This window comes from Lagenorhynchus albirostris, chromosome 9, assembly GCF_949774975.1.
Source record: "Lagenorhynchus albirostris chromosome 9, mLagAlb1.1, whole genome shotgun sequence".
In the NCBI taxonomy this organism is placed as follows: domain Eukaryota; kingdom Metazoa; phylum Chordata; class Mammalia; order Artiodactyla; family Delphinidae; genus Lagenorhynchus; species Lagenorhynchus albirostris.
In genome coordinates, this window is record NC_083103.1 from 52,619,134 (window position 1) to 52,639,341 (window position 20,208).

Genomic DNA, 20,208 nt, shown 5'->3' on the forward strand with positions numbered 1-20,208 from the left:
GACATCTATTGGCCAATTTGTGAGAGTGGCCGCAGTTTTAACTTTTTTTCCGTACATGCGCCATCTGCTGGTGAACATGGGAATGTTCCTTCTTTCATTTAGTCAAATCCATTCAGCAAATATTTTATAAAGTGCCTACTATGCGCCAAGCACTATGCTAGGAAGAAGCTGGCAGTTGTTCTAGGCACTTTACATATATTAACCGATTTTAGCCTGATGACAATTCTATGAAGTAGGTGTTACTATTCCTACTTTACAAATGAACAAACTAAGACAAAGATGAATAATTTGCTCACTGCTAATAAAGGGGTCAAGTTGGGGTTAGAACTCAGAGCCCATGTGCTTGCACCAAGAACAATAAACAAGTAAGATACCTCTTATGAGGGAAATAAACAGAGTGTTGTAAGAGTGATGGGAAAGGTTGTCCTTTGAATGGGGTAGTCAGGCAGGCTCCTCTGAGAGGGTGGCTTACCCTGAACAACAGGAAGGAAGGAGCTCTGCAAACCGCCTAGGAAAGATCAATCCAGGCAGAAGAAACAGCGAGTGCAAAGGTTCTGAGACTGAATATTCAAATATTGAGTGGGAGGCCAGTTATGACCATTCTACCTTCCAATAGTCCTTCTGCTTCCCCACCTGGCCCCAACCTCTACATCTCTCAGCCGGATCCCTGTCCCAGCTTCCTTCTTGATCCCTTTGCCTCCAGCCTTCCCCTCTGGTCCATCCTCTGCAATGCAGCCAGAGTGATCCTAAAAGTGCATGAAGCTGATGCATCTCACTGCCCTGCTTAAAACCTGTCCCACCGTCTTCTGGATAAAAAGCTCTTTGGACAGATTATCTTTAACCTTCCTCCCCATGGCTATGGTCTGCTCCCATCTCCTGTTAGCTCTTCTGGTTCCCTTCATTCTAGCCAAACTGAAGTCCTTACAATTCCTTGAAGGTCCCAGGTTGTCTCACCACCTGGGGCTTCCCGTGGGCCACCCCTTCTATCTGGAATGCCCATAGCCTCTCCTCACCTGCTTAACTGCTTCTCATCCTTCAAAACTCAGTTGAAGCAATTCCCTTTCTAGGAAGCTTGCCTTATTTCCTATCCCACCCGCCCCTCTTTAGTGCTCCCATGGCACACCATGAGTATGTGTCAGCCCCCATCTCCAATATCCCTCAACATCAAGTCCAAATCTTTTTCGTCACGCCTTACATTCCTGTGAATTCGTGAACTCATTGAAGAAAGGGACTGTCTTATTAATCTTTGTGTCTTCAAGGTCCAGCATAAGCCCCAGCAAATGGTACATGCCCAGTAAATAGTTTGCGGTTTGTGAGCTATAGATTGTTTAGTTTCTTTTTGCTTTTTAACGAGATACATATTTGCATAGAGTAAAAACCCACTCTTTTTTGGCATACAGTTTATTTTGACAATCAAGATATGGAACAGTTCCATCACCCCCCCAAATACCTCCTGCTGCCCCTCTGTAGCCAACCCTTCCTCAACTCCAGCCACTGGCAACTAGTGGTCTGTTTTCCATCCCCATAGTTTTGCCTTTTCCAGAATGTCCTATAAATAGATGCATACATATTTATCCTTTTAAGTCTAGCTTCTTTCACTTAGCATGATGCGTTTGAGATTCATCCTTGTTGTTGTACCACTAGTTTGTTCATTTTTATTGCTGAGTAGTATCCCATTGTATGGCTGTACAAGAGTTTATCCATTCACACTAGTTGAAGAGCATTTGGGTTGTTTCCAGTTTTTGAGTTATGAATGCATCCATTATTAACGTTCACAGACAGGTTTTTGTGGGGACATAACTTTTCATTTATTTGGGGAGTGGAACTTCTAAGTCTTACAGTAAGTATCTTTAAACTTATAAGAAACTCTGCCAAACTGTTTTCCAAAGTGTCTGTACCATTTGGTATGCCCACCAGCCATGTGTGTGTTCCAGTTCCTCCACACCCTCGCCAGCACTATTTATTGGGAAGAACAATTGGATAGCCTTTGCACCTTTTTGGAAAATCAGTTGATATATACAGGTCTATTTCTGGATTCTGGAGTTCATTCCATTGATATAGGTGTCTATTCTTTCACCACTACCACACTGTCTTCATTACTGTAGCTTCATCGTAAGTCTTGAGATCAGTTAGTAGGCAACTCCAATGTTGTTCTTCCTTTTAAAAATTGCTTGGCTATTCTAGTTCCTTTACCTTTCCATATAATGTTTAGGATCAGCTTGTCTACACATACAAAAGAAAAGAAAAAATCCCGCAGAGATCTTGATTTGGACTGCACTGAATCTATAGTTTGTAGAGAATTGACATCTTCTAATCCATATCGAATCCATATTCAACATTGAATCTTCCAATCCATGAACATAGTACATGTCTCAATTTGTTTAGGTCTTCTTTGATTTCTTTCATCAGTATTTTGTGCTTTAGAGATGTACATAGAGATTATGCACATATTTTCCTATTTATACCTAAGTATATTTCCATTTTGGTGCTATTGTAGGTGGTATTATCTTTTTATTTGGCATTGTCTTTTAAATTTCAAGATCCAGTTGTTTGATGTTACTCTACAGAAGTATAATTGATTTTTGTATACTGATCATGCATCCTCATTGATCATCCTCTTCTTCTGGTTTTTGTATGTTGAGTTGTTTTAGATTGTATCCTGGACACTGTGAATGTTATGTTGTGTAGACTCTAGGTCCTGTTATAATCCTTATTATTATTATTTTTTTTGGTACGTGGACCTCTCACTGTTGTGGCCTCTCCCGTTGTGGAGCACAGGCTCCGGACGCGCAGGCTCAGCGGCCATGGCTCACGGGCCCAGCCGCTCCGTGGCATGTGGGATCCTCCCAGACCGGGGCACAAACCCGTGTCCCCTGAATCGGCAGGCGGACTCTCAACCACTGCGCCACCACGGAAGCCCCCTGTTATAATCCTTGATAGAACGTTGATTTTGTAGTTGTTGTTGTCTTTGTTTCAAGAGGTTATCAGCTGATTTAGTTTCAGACCCAATTTGTCTGTTGGGCTGTGGGTGGTTCTAATCGCAGCACAAATCCACAAGAGAAAGGAGAAATAAAAGGGAAATCTACCCCATGCAGGTTACTTCTCCAAATTTTTACTCCCAGGACCATTTGCCTGCTTTTGTTTAATTTTCAGAGTCATTAGGTAGTTGTGTTTTGTATTTTTGTCCAGGGTTTTTATGTAATCAGTAGGAGAGATAGGCAGTAGCGGACTTACTCTGTTTTGGCCAGAATTTGAAACTCCTACACAATTTATTTTGATTTGCTGAAAATTTTAAAAGCTAAGATAAATGAAGTCTCAGAACACCATGAAGACAGTGACAGGAGAAAAGCTCAAAGCTAAGAGGTAACCGCAAAGACCTCTTCCATGTTTAGAGCCTTGTTTAGGTGTCAGGGTACTCCTTCTAAATTGTGGTATCCAGGCCAATAGGATTATTTCTGGTTTTTGGATGAGAAGATTAAGGAAGAGCTGGTGACTTGCCTACTTGGTCTCAGATCTAACCCCTGACCTTCTCCTGCTCTGTATTGCAGGGCATTGACCATTGCAAACTACATTCCCCAAGATTCCTTGAAAATTAACTTTTAATTCGAGTCTGCCATTAGGAGGGCAGAAGGAAAGGAGAAATCAGAGTATTTCCCCCACCCTCTTGCTTTGGGCAGCATCCCAGGAACAGAGGCTTTTCTTCTATGGTCTGGATTCTTCAGCTACTCTCTCCCTCAACAGCCCTATTGGGCTTCCCTGGTCCTTAGCTCCGTAACACCACCTCTTCTCCCTTGTCCTTCCACCCTACAGATGGTAGTGACTTCCTATTGTACCTGGGTTGCCTTACATCCCATTTGCCCTTTCAACTCTTGCAACCTTTTCATAACCAGTTTCTTTGATTAAATTCCTGCTACTGATATACTGGCATAGGCTCCGTTTATCTGGACTTGGACTGATACAGTCCACGTGGGAGGGCAGAATCAAAGCTCTAGCTCATGTCTCCTGACTCAAATGTCAGTGTCTGCCCATTACCCTTCTCTGGCTGGGAGCATCAGAGGAAAGAGACCACCCTCTGGCTGACGAGGAAGGCAATGCACTGATATCTAAGTTGCACATTATTCTACAGGAATGTAAAAAAACAAAATGGTTTCACACACATGACCAATTTTCTAGGAAAGCCATCTTACATTCAGCAGCATCTTCCTTTCGTGTTAATACGATACACTGTCATTTAGGACTCTGAATCTTCCTCACCTATATCCCCACTCCTCCCATGTGTTCTTTTGGAACAGGCATTGGTAAGTCATGGAAAACTGAAGTGACTTCGGGGAGACCCAGCAGAGCAGGAGATGAGAACTGAGTAAGAATCAGGGCTGGGACTGGGACAGGACTCCAGCTGAAGTTGTCAGTGGGGAGAAGATGGGATGGCTTCACCCCAGGCGCAAACAAGGGGTCATGGGACCCAGTGGTGTCTGAGAGAGATCAGAGGTTTGGCAACTTCCCCAGGCCCAAAGGCTGGTAAATGGCAGCGAGGGGAGGAGAAGGGGGTGAGCAGCCAGGTTGGAGTGGGGGCCACCACCTGACCCAGCTAGTCCAGGGCAGCAGGGACAGCTTCTGCTGGTCTATGTCCTGCCATGGGCTTATGAGACAGAAATAAAAGCACAGCCAGCATCTGTCATAAAAGACCTTTAATGGTCTCCTATTTATGGTTCTTTTTTTCATTAGAACGGTTAGAACTGTCCTGTTAGAGTTGAATAAACTGTAATAACTTATCTGACATAATAAGGAATGCCACAGGTACAACAGATAAACCTGGCAGGTGACCCAGGAATAAGGGTGTCACAAAAGAATCACTTAACAGAAGGGCCACAGCCCTGGAGACCAGTCTCCACCACCTGTCACTCCTCACACCCAGGATCCACACACAGTACCAGGTTGAGTGCCAGCTCCCATTGGAAAGGAAGGCGCAGCCCCCTCCCCCCACATCTGTGGCTAGACCCCAACACTGAGCAGAGATGTCCCGGGAAGACGGCCCATCCAACCGTCATCCCCCGAGTGCTCCTGGATCTCCAGGGCAGGCCATGACCACACCCCGGATTTGTGAGCCCCCCTTCATACCCGCCTCTCCCATGACCCTTGCAGTAATCCCTTTGAGCTGGGCAGAGCCGGGCACTATCTCCTTCTTACACAAAGGGAAACGGAGGTCAGGTTCCCAAGGGCACACTCGGACTGAACACAGAATAGCATTGGGCGCTCTTTCTCCCATGCCACATGGCTTGTCGTGCCCCGACTCTCACATTTCCACCTGGATGCCCTGGGTGGGGGCCGGGCAGGATGCTGTGCCCAGGGCTGGTCCAGGTCTCCCCGAAGTGCCCACCTCTTAGTCAGCCCCAGTGAGGGACCTGGGCAGAGGGGCAGACCAGCAGGAAGAGAATCTGGGGGACTGGAGGTAGGGAACCAGCCTCTCTTCAGACACCCGCCTGTTGCCCACACATTCAGTTGACCGCAGAGGTGGGCATGGAATCCTATGAGAATTGCTCGAGGGAAATTTGCTGCTTAAAGGGTCTCTGGAGGAATCCTGCCTTCATAGGAGGGACTTTTGTCATAAAGGCCTCCCTTGGCATTTCTTTTACTAAAGCTGGCTGTACATAAAGAGGAACCTAACTCTAGTTTCTCTTCCCAGCACGCTGTCCCTCTGCCGTCTCATGGGCCTGGGCCGGGGGAGTGGGGTGTCACGCTGGGGCACAGACACAAGTCCTGGGGTGGGGCTGGGCCTCTTTGCTACCTCCATTGTCCCCCACAATGCCTGGGCCAATTTCAGGGCCAAGACCCATCCTCACAGCACCAGGCCCCCGCCCAAATGAAACCAGGCCGGAGCTTCAGTGGGGGTGGGCTACAAAACCAAGTGTGTGTGTGTGTGTGCGCGCGCGCGCGCACGCATGTGCGTGTGCGTGTGAATAAGCAAATGCTTGGGCCTGGGTCTGCGACCCAAGTTCCAATAGGACGATACTTTGTATTGGAATGCTAGAGTCATTCCAACAGGAAATGCAAGAATAGAAGCTGGGCTTGCTGGTCTAAGATCAAACCTCAGAATGGTGGTTTGAAGAAGTTTTTCTTCAAAAGAAAGTTTAAAGGTGAAACCTCAATAGGCAAGGCAGATAAAAGCAGAGTTGTTCTGGTGGAAGTGGGAATGGCGGGGAGGGCTGGAGACCTATCCTTGGCCTCCACCCCCATTCTCCCACCTTAGCAGCCCCTGACAAAGCTCTGTGGCACACCAGGGGTTCCACAGCACCTGGTTTGAAAACCAGTGTGTCAGAGTCTACGGGTCATGGGTCCTGGGGATCTGTGCTTTGACTTCCCTTTCGGGGTGAAGAGTTGGGAGAGAGTGATGGGGGGAGGATGCTCCCCCTTCAACGGGCCTCTCTTTGAAGCCACTGTGCAGTGAGCCTGCAGGGGAGTGGTAGAGGTGGGGATCCTGCCCCATGGGTAGGCCATTCCAGTCCTGGAAGGAGAACAAAAGAGAGGGAGCTGCCTGGGCCAGGAAAGCAAAATGCCAGGCCCAAGGCAGGCTTATGCACGAGTCGGGGGAGTCTGTTTTGGTCCTTGTTGACTTTAAAAACCAGAACAGGTATAGGCCTATGTCCATGAGACCCTATAAGAGTCCAAGATCGGGTCCTAATGCCTTCCTCTGGGATGGGTGGAGGATGTCCAGCCCCCAGTCGCTGGCAGGAGGGAAGCTGCCTTTGTGGGCTGCTGAAACCACCGGGGATGCGTCAGCTGGGGCTCAGATCTCAGCGTAAGAGGCCTGGGTTTTCCCCGGACCCAAATCCCTCCCAAGTTTCACCAAGAAGCGACAACTGGCAGCTCTGGTTGATCCTGGAGGGGGTCTTACACTTTGAAGGGAAGGGGCAGGCAACATCTATTCCACTTCACCCTTGGGGTTCTCTAGTGGGGTAGTGGGGGGGTTAGCACCCCTGGGCCTGGGGGACGAGGCTGTCCCTAACCTGGGATCAGATCCAATGCTTCCTGGCCTCTGACACCAAGGTGTGCCCCCGCCCCCTCCCGCCCCCCCCCATCACTGACACAATCCACGTCCAGTCTCTCTGTCTTGGTTGCTGGGACCACTGCCCGGAGACACAGCATTCCTGAACAGTATCTGAATTTCCCTCTCGGCTGGGTCACCAAAGCCGAACTGGCCTCGTCTCATCCTGGCTGACCTCTGCCTAAGTGACACGGGGGCAAGAGATGAAGATGGCTGCAAACGTCCTGTGTGACCCTGGGCTACCCCCCCCCCCCCCCCCCGCCCCGCAGCAGCAGGGCCACAGCCCGGGCAGCCGTATGCAACTTACAGAGCTGACTTGCATCTCCTCTGGGCCTCACAAGTTCCTCGAGTTGGGCGGGAGAGGGATGGCTGTCTCATTTTACAGTTAGGGAAACCAATCCCAAGAGGTTGAATGAGTTGCTCAAGCTCCTCAGCTGGGTGGTAACAGCCAACACGGAGAGGCATCGTGGACTCGCAGGCCAGGGTGCTCTTCACGGCACCGCGTGGGACCAGCTTGTCAGCAACTCCCCCAGCTGAACCAAGACCCCAAGTGAGCCCACTCTCAGTTTGGGCTCTGAGACTGAGAAGGCCCGTGGAGTCCAGCCAAAGAACTCTGTCCTTATCTTCACGGGGACTCTTCTCTAGGTTGGAAGGCTGAGGAAGTCCAGCTGGCCGTCTGCCTGCAGACTTTCACCCCGAGCCGTGCTCTCCCTTCCTGCCCAGACTGCTATCTACATGCCACCCGCATGGCCCACTGCAAAGTCTCAGTGTGGAGAGGCAGGGTCAGCACAGGCTCCAAATGTGTGGACAGAGAGAGCCAGTACTGTGGGCTGGTGCCTGGAGCCCAGTGGGGCTCCCCCACCCCCAGTTTCACTCCAAGGGTCCCCCTGGACAGGCTGACTCCAGATGGAGAGGGGCCCTGCAGAGAAGAACTCAGTCATGCTTAGGGACTGCAGGAGAAGCGGGGTCTGGAACCAACCAGAAACTTGGCAAGATGATCTGTATGTTCTTTCTCTCAGGAAGAAGCCTGAGCGTCCCACTGGGCTGCAGTGCATGTCTGTGCAGGAGGCCGCCCAGCCCAGGGGCAAGTGGGGCTAAACTCCAGCCTGTGACCACTCAAGAAGCTGTGCATTCCAATGTGGGTGGAATCCACCTGGAAGGGACACCATTTCTAATTCACATCAAGGCACTATACAGACTAGCAGCGATCATGGAACCCTGAATGCAATGGCCCCCTCGCTACTTCCCATAAAACTTTCCCTTGACCATGCGCTTCCTGAGGACAGGGGCTGGGCCTGTCCCAACTCTGTGTCTCCAGTGCTCAGCGCCAAGCGGAGAAGTTGTCAACCAAGGATGGTTAAGCCAAATTCAAATGAACTTGACCACTGCCCTTCTGCAACCCTGGGCCCAAAGAGTAAATAAAAGGCTAAATGGGCCCATGATGCTTCTTGCAGCTGGAGAAATTTCAGTTCAACACTGGGATAAACCCAATATGGTGAGTGTGACTTTGAGGCGGAAGGAGGTCAAGAAATCAGCCTGAAAAAGCTTTTGTGTGACCGGGTTAGGGATGGGGGAAGAGGTCTATTTGTAGGCAAGTGATCACCCCCAAATCCTAAAGGGTCTTATATCAGCCCCAAAGGTTCCAGAAGACCACCCTGAAGAGCATATGCTTGCCATGCATTGTTCCAACAGCTCATTAACTCTCCAGCTGCCCAAATGAGGTACAGACAGCCCAGCAGGTTCTGGGAGGGGCTGGGTGCAGCGGGGACCCCAGAACTGGCCATGGGTGTGTGACTGCCCCAAGCTGACTTGGTTCTGACCTGGAGTAGGGGTCCCTAGGGTTGAGTCTTCATGAGATTCAGAAGGGAAGGGCTGGGGTACAGCGCCAGGCATGTGAACTGGGTAATTTCACCATGGAACGTGGTTGCTCGGTCCACCCCAGGAGGGGCTGGACTGAAAAGGGTTGAGATGCAACTTGTACAATAAAATTTCGCCATCTCCCTTTTTACAAGTATGGGACAGGGATAGAAAGGAGCAAGAGATCCCCTTGCCCTGCGAATCAATATATTTGCTTGGGTATAAGGTAAACTTCAGGACCTCCAAAGGGGGTGTGAAGTACTGGAGGGCTTATCACAAGCTCTTCCCCCACCCACCTCAGCAAATACAAGCTCTGTCCTTCTGTAACACTCGGGCCCTAGGGCCAAGCAGCTCATGCTAGCTATGGCCACAGCTTGACATCACACAACCCCTCAGGAGCCCAAGAAGGGCCTTTCTCAGGCCTGGAGTGGGTGTGGGGTGGAGGTGCTAGGTGCTCTCCATGGCCCTGCCACCTCTGGGGTCCAATGAATCCTCGTTGGTAGCAGACAGATCAGAGTCAGTGGCTCTGGCTCCACCCACCAGACCAGAAGCTCCAATGTTCACGAATTCTTGGAGGCAGAGCTGGGAGGGCCCTTTGTGATCATCTGGTCAAACCCCTTGGTTTTCTAGGTGAAGAACTGAGGCCCAGAGATGGAAAGGAACTTGCCCAAGGTCACACAGTAAATGAGCAGTAAAGGTCAGACAAAAACAGATACCTTTTAACACTTTCTGCCTCATTGTCTGCCTGCCCTGTTGCCCTGGAAATGCCCCATGTCCCAATCACACCAACACTAGCCAATGGGTACTGGGTAGCCATGACACTGGGAACTACTGGGGCGGTCATCAACTCCCCAAGAAAACAACGGAGTCCCCCCCTTCCTTTTAGGTGAGGGCATCCTAATGGACCCTGCCACCTTCTGGGGAAGGATTCTCTTTGACTGTGGGCACAGTGACCTCAGGTGCTCTCTCCTAGCCTGCAGGGGCAGCCCAGCCCGGCCCTGGAGAACTGCAAGGGCAGGAGGACACCGGTAGCCCTCACTTCCCACACCAGTAATCACTTCAGGGGTCACTGATCACTCTTAGGTCTACAAAGGAAGGGAGCTGGGCAGACTCTCATCTTCCCACCCCGCCCCCATCTCTCAGAGTCACCCTTCAGGAAACCTCCTCGGGACCTTGGTGCTTTCTGAAGACCCCTCCCTTCTCTCTCTCTTCCTCTGTGCATATTTGTAGATAGGACACACACACAAGATACAAGGCAGTTAGGATATTACATCCTGATGATACTGAAATAGACTTGGGCTACTTCACACAACTTGCCTTAGACTAGGTAACTGCTGGTAAGAAAGTCAGTCCAGCTACTTTGCTCCATTCCTGGGGTCCACAAACCTTCACAAATGTCACTGTCAGTCACAGAGGGACATGGGGGGGGATGGGGGAGGAAGGGGAGAGGTGTTTGGTGGGTCCAAACTGCGAAAAGAACTGCATGGAGAATCTATCCACCGGTCTGCCCCTCCCAGCCAGAGGTTGGCCTTCGAGTCGGTCATGTTTTAGCTGCCAGAACTGTGTTAATCACCTGGGAAGGTGGACATCCTCTCACGTGTCTTGAGCCCCCATCCCCACCCCTCCAAGCCCTCATGCCCCATCTTCCCCTTTCTGCTCCCCATCCCAAGTCAAATTCCAAGACCAGAGCCATGTTGGCCTTTCTGGGGGTCAACAGGAAAAGAGCGGGGGATGGAGAGGTGACTGCAGTGAGAGTGGTGAGGGTGATGCACGTGGCCCTGTTGGCATGGTGACGGGGCCAATCCTGAGGCCAGAGGTTCACCACCGTGACCTGAAAGACCACTGGGGCCCCCGGTAGAAGCTGGAAGAACAAAGGGGAGGGGGAACCAGGGCAGGAAGAAGACAAACAAGCATCCTAGTGTGTGAGAGCGGACCTGGAGCTGCCCGGAGGGAGGGCCGGCCCCAGTCTATCTGTCGTTGGGCTGTGGAGAGCCGGTACCGTCCTCCTCTTCCTCTTTGTCATCCTTCATGCCTTTCAGTCTCTGGCGAGCAAAGTCCTCAAACACAATGTCGTCGTCGCTGGTGGGAAAGACAAGGAAAACGGGTGTGTTTGCAGGGCAGGGAGAGTAGGCTTATCCAGGGGCTGGAGAGCCCGCACAGCCAGGTGGGACCCAGAGGCTGGCCTCTGGGACTGGCCTCGGATAGAAAGGCCTGCCAGGCTGGCACATCTGGATGCCCATCAATGACAGTGGGACCAGCCAGTTGTGGAAATACCAGAGGGAGGCATGAGTTTGCCTAAGGGCTGGAAATTGACCTGGTTCTTGAGGAGTTGGGGTCAAGGGACACATAAAATTGGGAGGGGGGGTCAGTGTGGCTGGGTTAGGGCCAGAGGAGGAACTTATTCCCACAAAGAGGCCAGGCCACCAGTAATTTCACAGCATATTCTATTCTGAATCCCCCAAGAACAGGCCCAAGAAGCCCCATTCAACCACCCGAAGAAAGCACTCCTGTTTTCTGCACAGGAAGCAGTGGGCCTGGTTTGGAAGAGAAAACCCCTTTTCTCCAGGGAAGTGTCAGCTCACATTCTACCCTGAGGGATCTTGGATAAGACAGGGTCTGTGGGGGGCAGGGAGGGGGGGTAGGCCAATCTAAATAGGGAGGCAGAGAAAATGTGGGTGGGAAAAGAGGGAAAAAGGGGGTTTCAGGGCTAAGGGCTGCTTCTAAGAACAGTAAGTTCCCTTCTACTATAAGACATGTCCACATAGGCCCACCCAAGGCCCCAGCCCCACAGAATTCAGCCAGCCGCATGGGGTGTCCTCATGGGGTGACTTAAAACCCCATATCCCAAATATCTCCTGGGGGACAAAGGAAGTGTAGATTTGGAGCTGGAGCGAGAAAGCTGCTTGGCCCTGGAGGTATTTCCTGATGTTCGCCCAGGTCCTCCCCCTCTGGCCACTGTCCGGTGACACGACAGCCTTCGACCACAGGGGAATCCACATTGGTCCTCGGGAGTCAGAAGCAACAAGATCCCCAGAAACTTCCCCTCCCTACGGCCTGATTCCACTGGTTGGGTGAAGGCCAGACAAGAGAGCCCCAGCCCAGGGCCACAAACCAGCCCTGTGACAGCCGAGCAGGTGCTGTGGATGGACGAACGGACTGACGGACTGACGGACGTGCAAGGACGAGGGAGGAAGACAGACCCCACCAAGGCAGGAGGAAGAGGAACAGGCACCGAGGGTCCTTCAAGTCACATGCAGGCAAGCGGGTTGCTGAAGAGGCGAGCAGAGGCGGCTCTCAGCGGACGGGTTAGACCAGCTGCTCCTCAGGGTTAATTAGCATAAATGCAAATAACCAGGTAGCCCCGCCCACCTCCCAAGGCCCGCCCCCCCCAATATGTCTGCAGGCAGGGTTTGGCTTACGTGGTGTCAAGTTCTATGAGATTGGTATCTACTGGAGCCTCGTTCTCTGGAACTAAACACAGGGCAGACGAGCGCCCATGGGTTATTGGTGAGTGGGCAAGTGGGCAGGTGGGCACAGGTCCCCACCCTGGGACAACTAAGCTAAGATGGGGAGGGAAAGGAGGAAGGGGAGTGGAGAAGGGGGGGCTGGTCCCTGGTCTTGGTAACACCTCGAATAACCGTAAATGCAGGGAGGAGGGTCCAGGGAGGGCCAGGGAGGCCCACAGCAGGCCCAGGAGAACAGAAAAATCTCTGGACCCTGCTCCTTTTGGCACTTCTCCAGCACGACTTAGATTCATTTGTCGCATGCAGGACTGTCACTAACTCTAATACAACCATTTATTCACATTTTCACATCTCTGAACTTGGGGTATGTTTACAATCAATGGCATTTCAAAGTTTAATTGTGGGAACACTTTTCTTTCTTTGTGGTACATACTACAATGTTTCTTTCAACCGAAACAGTCTTAGGTTTAATCTGGTATCACTTGGAAAAATTATGGGGATGGTGTGTCCAGGGATCATCTTATCCATGCAGCCCCTTCCGCTATGCCTGGATGCCAGACAAGGGCTCCAAGCATGGCCTGTGCGGCTCCCACCACCACCCCCAGCCCAGAGAGAACAGAGCCAGACCTCTCTATCTCCTGAGGAGTCAGATGCAAATAGGAGTGTGGGCCTCACGAAAGATCCCGTGAGCTGGGGAAAAGGCGTGACCCTGGGCTGAAGGCTGACCCAGAGGTGGGTGGGGTGATAGGGATACCCCATCCCAGTGACCCACAGATTCTGCTCACCTTCCCGATGCGGGGGTTCCTCTTTGGGCTTGGGGTGCATTAGGGTGAAGGGCAGCTCCACAGCCACGTCACTGAAAGAGACCCAGACCAGTTGAGCCTTGAATCCAGTCCCAGGCTGTGAGTCTCAATGCCCTGTCACTTTGAGGACTGGGGAGGGTTTTACGGTCGCTGTGGGCCAAGAGGCAGGAAATCTGGCCCCAAGACCCAGTTCCACCACTCTCTGAGCATCAGTCTATCTGGGAGTTGAACTGGGAGATTTCTTCTCCTGGCTCCAAAAAACATGGAAACTTCCCCTTTCCTGAGAAGGATCCCTGGATTCCCACGAGCTGGGAGGAGGCACAGGGGTGGGAAAAGGGTTGCCCAGGGCAGTGAGTGTGCATCTTGCTCGCTGAGTGGCTCCAGAGGTGCCCTGAGTCCCTGCTGGCCTCAAATGGCCACAGCCAGCCCAGCACCCCCTGACACTGCCCTTCCCAACTTCCTGGTTGGAACTCCTCCCACCCTCACTCTGTCTTATCTCCCAACATCTCCAGGGGGCTCCTGTGAAAGTGCTCAGGTGGCCCTAGCCCCCTGCAATCTAGATGATGCACTGCTGAGGTCGGCTTAATCAAATTCAAGCTAGATGGGACCCAGGCCCCAGCACCGTCTACATTGTGCACAGAGCCTTGAAGCCGTGTGGGGATGGAAGGATGGGAGTGGTGCTGCTACTGGCTAACGTTTCTGACTGGGCCTTCTCTCCCCTTAGCCCTGATGGACAGAATAATAACAAGAGCAGACACTCACATGGTACTGACTCTGTGCCAAGGAGGAGTCTACTTTTTTTTTTTCTGCCTTGCTGCTCAGCTTGCAGGATCTTAGTTCCTTGACCAGGGATCAAACCTGTGCTCCCTGCAGTGGAAGCGCAGAGTCCTAACCACTGGACTGCCAGGGCATTCCGCCAAGGAGTAGTCTAGAGTCACTCATTTAACCTTCACAACAACAATGTACAGGCTGGGAAATTGAGACCAAGGAGAAAACGCAGCATATCCAAGGCCGTACAGCTCTTAAAAGAAAGTGACAGGGCTTCCCTGGTGGCACAGTGGTTAAGAATCCACCTGCCAATGCAGGGGACACGGTTCAAGCCCTGGTCTGGGAAGATCCCACATGCCGCGGAACAACTAAGCCCGTGCGCCACAACTACTGAGCCTGTGCTCTAGAGCCCGTGAGCCACAACTACTGAGCCCGAGTGCCACAACTACTGAAGCCCGCGCGCCTAGAGCCCGTGCTCTGCAACAAGAGAAGCCAGCCAATGAGAAGCCCGCGCACTGCAACGAAGAGTGGCTCCCGCTCGCCGCAACTAGAGAAAAGCCCGCGCACAGCAACAAAGACCCAACGCAGCCAAAAATTAAATTAATTAATTAAATAAAGAAATTAAAAAAAAAAAAAAAAGAAAGTTACAGACTGAGGATTCTGACTCCCTAATTCACACCCTTAACCCTGTGTGATAACATCTCAGAATTGAGAAGGTGATTCCACCCACCCTCTTTCTCCACTCCAGACAAAAGCAGCCCTGAAAGCTCCTCCACTCCACTTAGGTGGTATCACCCTACAAGGCCCTGTCAACTGTGAGCGCCTACAGGCACATCATCTTACTGACTTTGCTGCCAGGGGCCGGTTGAGAGGAGGATGGGGCAGGGGACGGAGGGGTCAGGGGTATAAACTACGCAACCAGAAAGGGCTGTTCCACCAGCCCCACCACTCACTGAGGAACACTTCACATCTTTTTTTTTTTTTTGGTACGCGGGCCTCTCACTGTTGTGGCCTCTCCCGTTGCAGAGCACAGGCTCCGGACGCGCAGGCTCAGCAGCCATGGCTCACGGGCCCAGCCGCTCCACGGCATGTGGGATCTTCCTGGACCGGGGCACGAACCCGTGTCCCCTGCATCGGCAGGCGGACTCTCAACCACTGCGCCACCAGGGAAGCCCCAACACTTCACATCTTTAAGTCTCACTGAGCTTATCTGGAAAACGGGGCTAACTATACCTACCTTCTAGAGCCACTTCCAGGAGGTGACGTAGGTAAAAGGCTTGGTTAAACTGTGACGCTTGTGCCTGCCAGAATTATTACTTCCCCTCAATAGGAACATGGGGGTTTCATAAGGCTATTGAAACAATTTGGCTTTTTTGTTTTTGTTTTTTTTTTGCTTTTTGCTTCCAAAGGGGATTGCTTCTCCAGGTTCACTTGGAAAAGTGAGCTATCAGAATGGAAGCTGGTGGAAGACTGACTGTCAACCTTCACTAAAGCCATCCAGAATACAGATGGAAGAATCTGGACCTTAACCTTCCACCAGGCTATGAGCAGTCAAGGGCAGGGTGTGTATCTGATTCCTCTCTGGGAGCTCAGTCCCCCTCACAAGGCTGGGCTCAAGTATGGGTTCAGGAAATTCTTACTGAATTACATTGAATTGAATTTCACCTCTCCAAATGGACTCAGTTTTCTTGGATGAGCAATAGTGGCATCTTGTGACAGGAGGAAGCAAAGCACTGAGTTTGGGGCACAGGTATTTTTGGAATGCACGTGGATCCAGTTGGCTCCAGGAAGCCTTGTCTACAAAGGCAGATCTCAGGGCCTCTCCCTGACGACACTCAGCCAGCAGTTAGTTCTCATTAGTGTAGAAGTTTGAAAGCCACAAAGCCTGCATTTCTCCAAAACATCCTGTAAAACAGACTGATTGGGGGCCACTCCCCAGATAAATGGAGCCAACTTTGCTGTCCGCAAAGGTCCTTGTCACTTGGGTACGGCGGAAGAGCAGGGCGAGGTTTGAAAGGAGAAACTGCACCTCCCCAGTCCCTCTGGAGAGGGTCCTAGTCCCGGCACAGGCCTGAGCCTGGCAATCAAAAGTGACCGCTAAGATTCCTTCCAACCCAGTGCCCGTGATTCTGGACAATCAGGACAATGGTCTCTGGGCCCTTCAGGCAGGTGAGTTGATCAGGTTGAAGGAAGGGACTTTACCTGGATGCAAGATCTCCCAACAGGCTGTGGGTGGGTCAGAGGAGGCGGGAGAAGTGGTCAGGAGAGAGTTCAGAGAGGAAGAAAACAGAAAGCACGTTCATTTACCACCTCTGTTCCCCTTTGGGGGAGATTAGATCCTGGGACACACTCTACCCACCCCAGTTGTAACTGCTCATTCAGGGACGTACGGAGGTGTGAGCCCTGCGTAGGGAACTGGAACCCAGGCCCGGCTAAGCCAAACTCGCTGCGAGGGGAGCCCCAGGGTCATTATCTGTAAAGGAGACATAAAAGTTAACCCCTGTGCTGCCTGCCCTGGGGAGGCTGGGGCTATCCAATGGCAGAAGGAAGCACTTTAGGATTCCCCAAGGGTTCCTCAAGAAGGAGCCTGAGGCAGACTGTGGGTCCTGCAAGGACACGGGATTTGAGATTTGTGATTCTGAGATGTCCTATAATATATGGTCTGTATTACACACTGTCACCTGCACGAGGCATTATTCTAAGAATAAAGGAGACTCGATGTCTAATGCTATTAGCTTTCCAATCTTTTCATAGAAATTTATGAATTAAAAAAAATCCCTCTGACAAATTAGAAATCCTAATTCTAGGTTTATAACAACATGTAGGCCCAACATATGGAGAAAAGTGGGAGTTCTCTCTGAGCTTCCACCAGACAATGCTCCAGGTAAGGGAATACGTGTGGTCTACCGCCATGACCCCAGCCAGCCCGTGACCTGAGATGAAGGGAGAAGATTTCAGGAAATGTGTGAGGAATTGTCTGCGCCTCTGTTTCCCCATCTGTAAAATGGGAGCGTCGGAGCATCCCCAATCCAACTCTGGAATTCTGAGCTCCTTGAGCCATTTCCCCAGCAGATCAGCCTGGGTATGAGTCGGGGTGGGTGCTGTGCCCTGAGACGTGATGACGGACATGGCACCCTTGTAGACCCCACAGCACAGACTCTGAGGAAGCTTCCCCCCACCTCCCACGTGCCCAGACTAGCGATGGGGAAGAGGAGGAGGAAAAAGAGGAAGAAGAGGAGAAGGGGGGAGGAGAGAAAGAGGGGAGGGGCAAGAGAGGGGCCAAAGGCCTCTGAAGTAGAAGAGGGAAAGGGGAAGGAACAGGATTCAGCTAAAAGGTCCAGCAAACAGGCAGAATGGGGCAGCGGGTGTGGCCATCAGGGACCTCCCTGCTGCACTTCGGGGTCTGGGTCTGGGCTGGGCTGTAGCACTTACCCTCCCCGAGACACCACCAGCTTCACCTTCACTTTGTAGGAAACAATGATGCCCAGGATCTCCCGGTTGGCTCCTTCCCTCAACCTGCAAGGCGACACGGGGAAGTCGGTTCACAGGGCTTGCTGGTGGGCAAGACCCGGCAGGATGGGGTGCGGTGTGGGCAGCGGCCATCGGTCCCTTTCCTGGCCACTCAGCCACCAGGTCCAGGCAGAGCCCAGTGCGTGAGAAAGGCGAGGTCTGCTCTCAGGGAGCGGGAACTCAGAGCCCTGGCTTCCGAGTCTGGCTTTGAACCCCTGCTTCCCTCCAGGGGCCTGAGTCCCAGCAGTGCTGTGCGGAGCGGCTCTTCCTGCTCTCACGTGGGTTCCCTTTGTCTCACTCCTGAGCCAGAGAGGAGAGGGCAGTTGGCGGGGGAGAGGAGGGGAGTGGGTACCAGGGAAGACCCTGCATGAAGTGATGCTTTAATTAGGTCTCGAAAGCAGGTAGGATTCGAGCCAGGGAAGAAGACAGCAAACACTCCAAGGGGAGATGGTAGCATAGGAAGGGGCGGGTGAGACAGTGTTTGGGCTGGAGTGGCGGGCAGCGGTGCTGCAGAGGTGGGTCAAACCCCCAGGAAGGGCCAGACCTCAGCGGGCAGGGCAAGACGGGTCCCCACACCCCCAGGTCTCCACTAGAGGAGGGTGGCCTCAGGGAGTCAGCGGTGACCGTGGGACAGGAGTGACCCTATGTTATGGCCCTGGGATCTCTGCCCTCCGGGGACACCCCCACGTGTGGTTTAGCCCAGCTCACCACCCTCAAATCTCCAGACTCCCCAGGCCTGTCCTGAGTCACCCTCTCCTGCTAGGACCCTTCCAGAAGCCACTCCCTTCCTTCCTTCCTTCCTTCCAGCCTTGCTCTGCCTCAGGGTCACACTCTATCCAACAGAAGACATGACGTCAGGAGCTCCTGCCTCTTGCACGAAGCCTTTCCAGGTTGCCCTCCCCTAGGCAAGCCAGCAGAGCGCAGCACTGACTACGAGAGGCTGGTCGAGTGGTCCATCTTGCTCTCTGGGGCACCCCTGGGTAAGGGTGGGATTGGGGGACAGCTTCTCTGGCAGTTCAAGCTCATGAGGACAGGCCCTGGACAACGCTTGGGGAGAGGGTAGCCTGAGCCCATGCTGGCACTGGTGGGACCAAGGTGGGTGTGGACCCGTTTTGGGGAAGGGTAGGGGAGCCAGGGGAGGGGGGACATCCAAGAGCCTGGGACTAGGGAGGGTAGGTCCTCACAGGGTGCTGGAGGCCAGGTTCGTGTCCTCATGTTTGAGCTTCCCGTCCAGGGCGAGGCCCCGCTTCTCTCGGTTGTTGGCCAGGAAGGGGGTCAGCGTGTAGACCTTGCAGAATGTCGAGCTGGGTGCCACTGTGTCACTGGGAAGAAGGGGGACCGATGTGGAGATGCCCCCCAGAGCCAACCCCAGCCCAGCCAGGTCACAGAGCCCGGCCCTGCTCCAAGTCCCCCTCCGCCACGAAGGGGCCACATGGGCCAGGCCCAGCTCTGGCAGGGAGACCACTGCCACCCAAAAGGGGCGCATCTCTGCTCCACGTGCAAACAGCAATGACTCTGGGGGTGATCCAACAACTTCATTCTTGGTTCGTAAGCAGGTGCAAGGTTTTAAAGATTCAAGGTACTGCTCGGCCCTGTGCTGTTTGGCTAGGATAATTTTTTAGTGGAGACAGCATGGACTTTTTCTTTCCCTAACACATTATTATGAAAGAATTTCAAACATACAGGAAAACTGAAAGAATTGTGCAGTGAACACCCATATACCCACCCCCTGGGTTCTACAATGAAGACCTTATTTGCCGTATCTCATCTCCAGCCATCACGTGTAAGGTGTTTGGATTGTTCGGTCTTGACCTGCTTTTGCTCCATCCGCCATCCCCCTTCTCAACAATGAGCGAGCTGGGGTGTAGCAAGCCTCAGAGTCAGAAGAGCCCCAGCTCTGCCGCCGGCCAGCCCTGTGAGGCTGAGCAGGTCACCTCTCTGGCCGCATTTCCTTCCCTACGTACTGGGGTCAGCAGCAACCCCAACTCAGAGGGCTTTGTGCGATCTAGGTTTCCAGTACAGTGCAATTATTCTCTTCCCTCCATAACCCCAGTCCTCTTAGATTCACTAGCTCTTATTTTGTCATTCTAGTTTTAGTGGGTCTTTTCCCTGACTGTAGCATGCATTTCCTTATAGCTAAACCAAGCGGATGGTTTCTAAAAGGCTGTTCAGGGTCATTTACACTGAGCGGCAAGGAAATCTGAGGCCAGGCCCTCTGCCAGGTGGAGAAGAGCCACCTGGACCTGTGACCAGACCTAGGGCTTCTCTTTTCCCCACCGGATCCCACACGTCCAAAGCTGGCCTTGCGCTCACTTACTCGGCCTCTTCCATGGCCACGGGGCACTTGTACTGCGCTGTGTTGAAAAGGCAGATGTCTGCATACTGGCGCACTGGGGAGGAAGAGGGAAACAATGTGGGGTGAGCCAGGGGTCCCAGGCTCCCCGAGTTGGGGATGTTCAGCCCCAGACAACAGCCAGTCCACCAGAAGCTTCTGCAGGAGATGGACCCATCCTCTACATGGCAGCTCAAACATGACCACTCCTTCCATAAACAAAAATCTCCCCCTGAAAGACAGCCCTGGCCAGAACCCAGGAAACCTAAGAGAAGAGGGGGCTTCAACAGTAAACTCATTACCCCGCCAATAAGCAGCCTGTGTCGCCAGCCTCAAAAGCCTTGCCCTTTGGCTTAGCAGGCCTTGGGCTTCTCTGTGGGCCAGTAGTTATGTACAAGGCTGTTAGTGAGAGGAGAGCCTTCAGCTACCCCA

General features: G+C 52.4%; 1 protein-coding gene across 5 annotated transcripts in view; it reads right to left on the reverse strand.

The window, feature by feature from the left end:
• The window catches only part of ARRB1 (arrestin beta 1), an 87,647-nt gene that overhangs the window by 4,804 nt on the left and 62,635 nt on the right, over positions 1-20,208 (reverse strand). For 2 of the 5 annotated variants that reach the window (XM_060160043.1, XM_060160045.1), the window contains exons 10-16: positions 19,762-19,834; positions 18,629-18,766; positions 17,367-17,450; positions 16,137-16,160; positions 13,149-13,219; positions 12,319-12,370; positions 9,090-10,978 (exon numbers count right to left, since the gene is read on the reverse strand). In XM_060160043.1, the coding sequence (XP_060016026.1) occupies positions 10,867-10,978; positions 12,319-12,370; positions 13,149-13,219; positions 16,137-16,160; positions 17,367-17,450; positions 18,629-18,766; positions 19,762-19,834 (554 nt within the window). In that variant the 3' untranslated portion in view covers positions 9,090-10,866. Of the gene's footprint in view, positions 1-1,332; positions 6,503-9,089; positions 10,979-12,318; positions 12,371-13,148; positions 13,220-16,136; positions 16,161-17,366; positions 17,451-18,628; positions 18,767-19,761; positions 19,835-20,208 lie in introns of those variants that run through there. The other 3 variants (XM_060160044.1, XR_009542472.1, XM_060160046.1) reach the window with 3 other exon arrangements.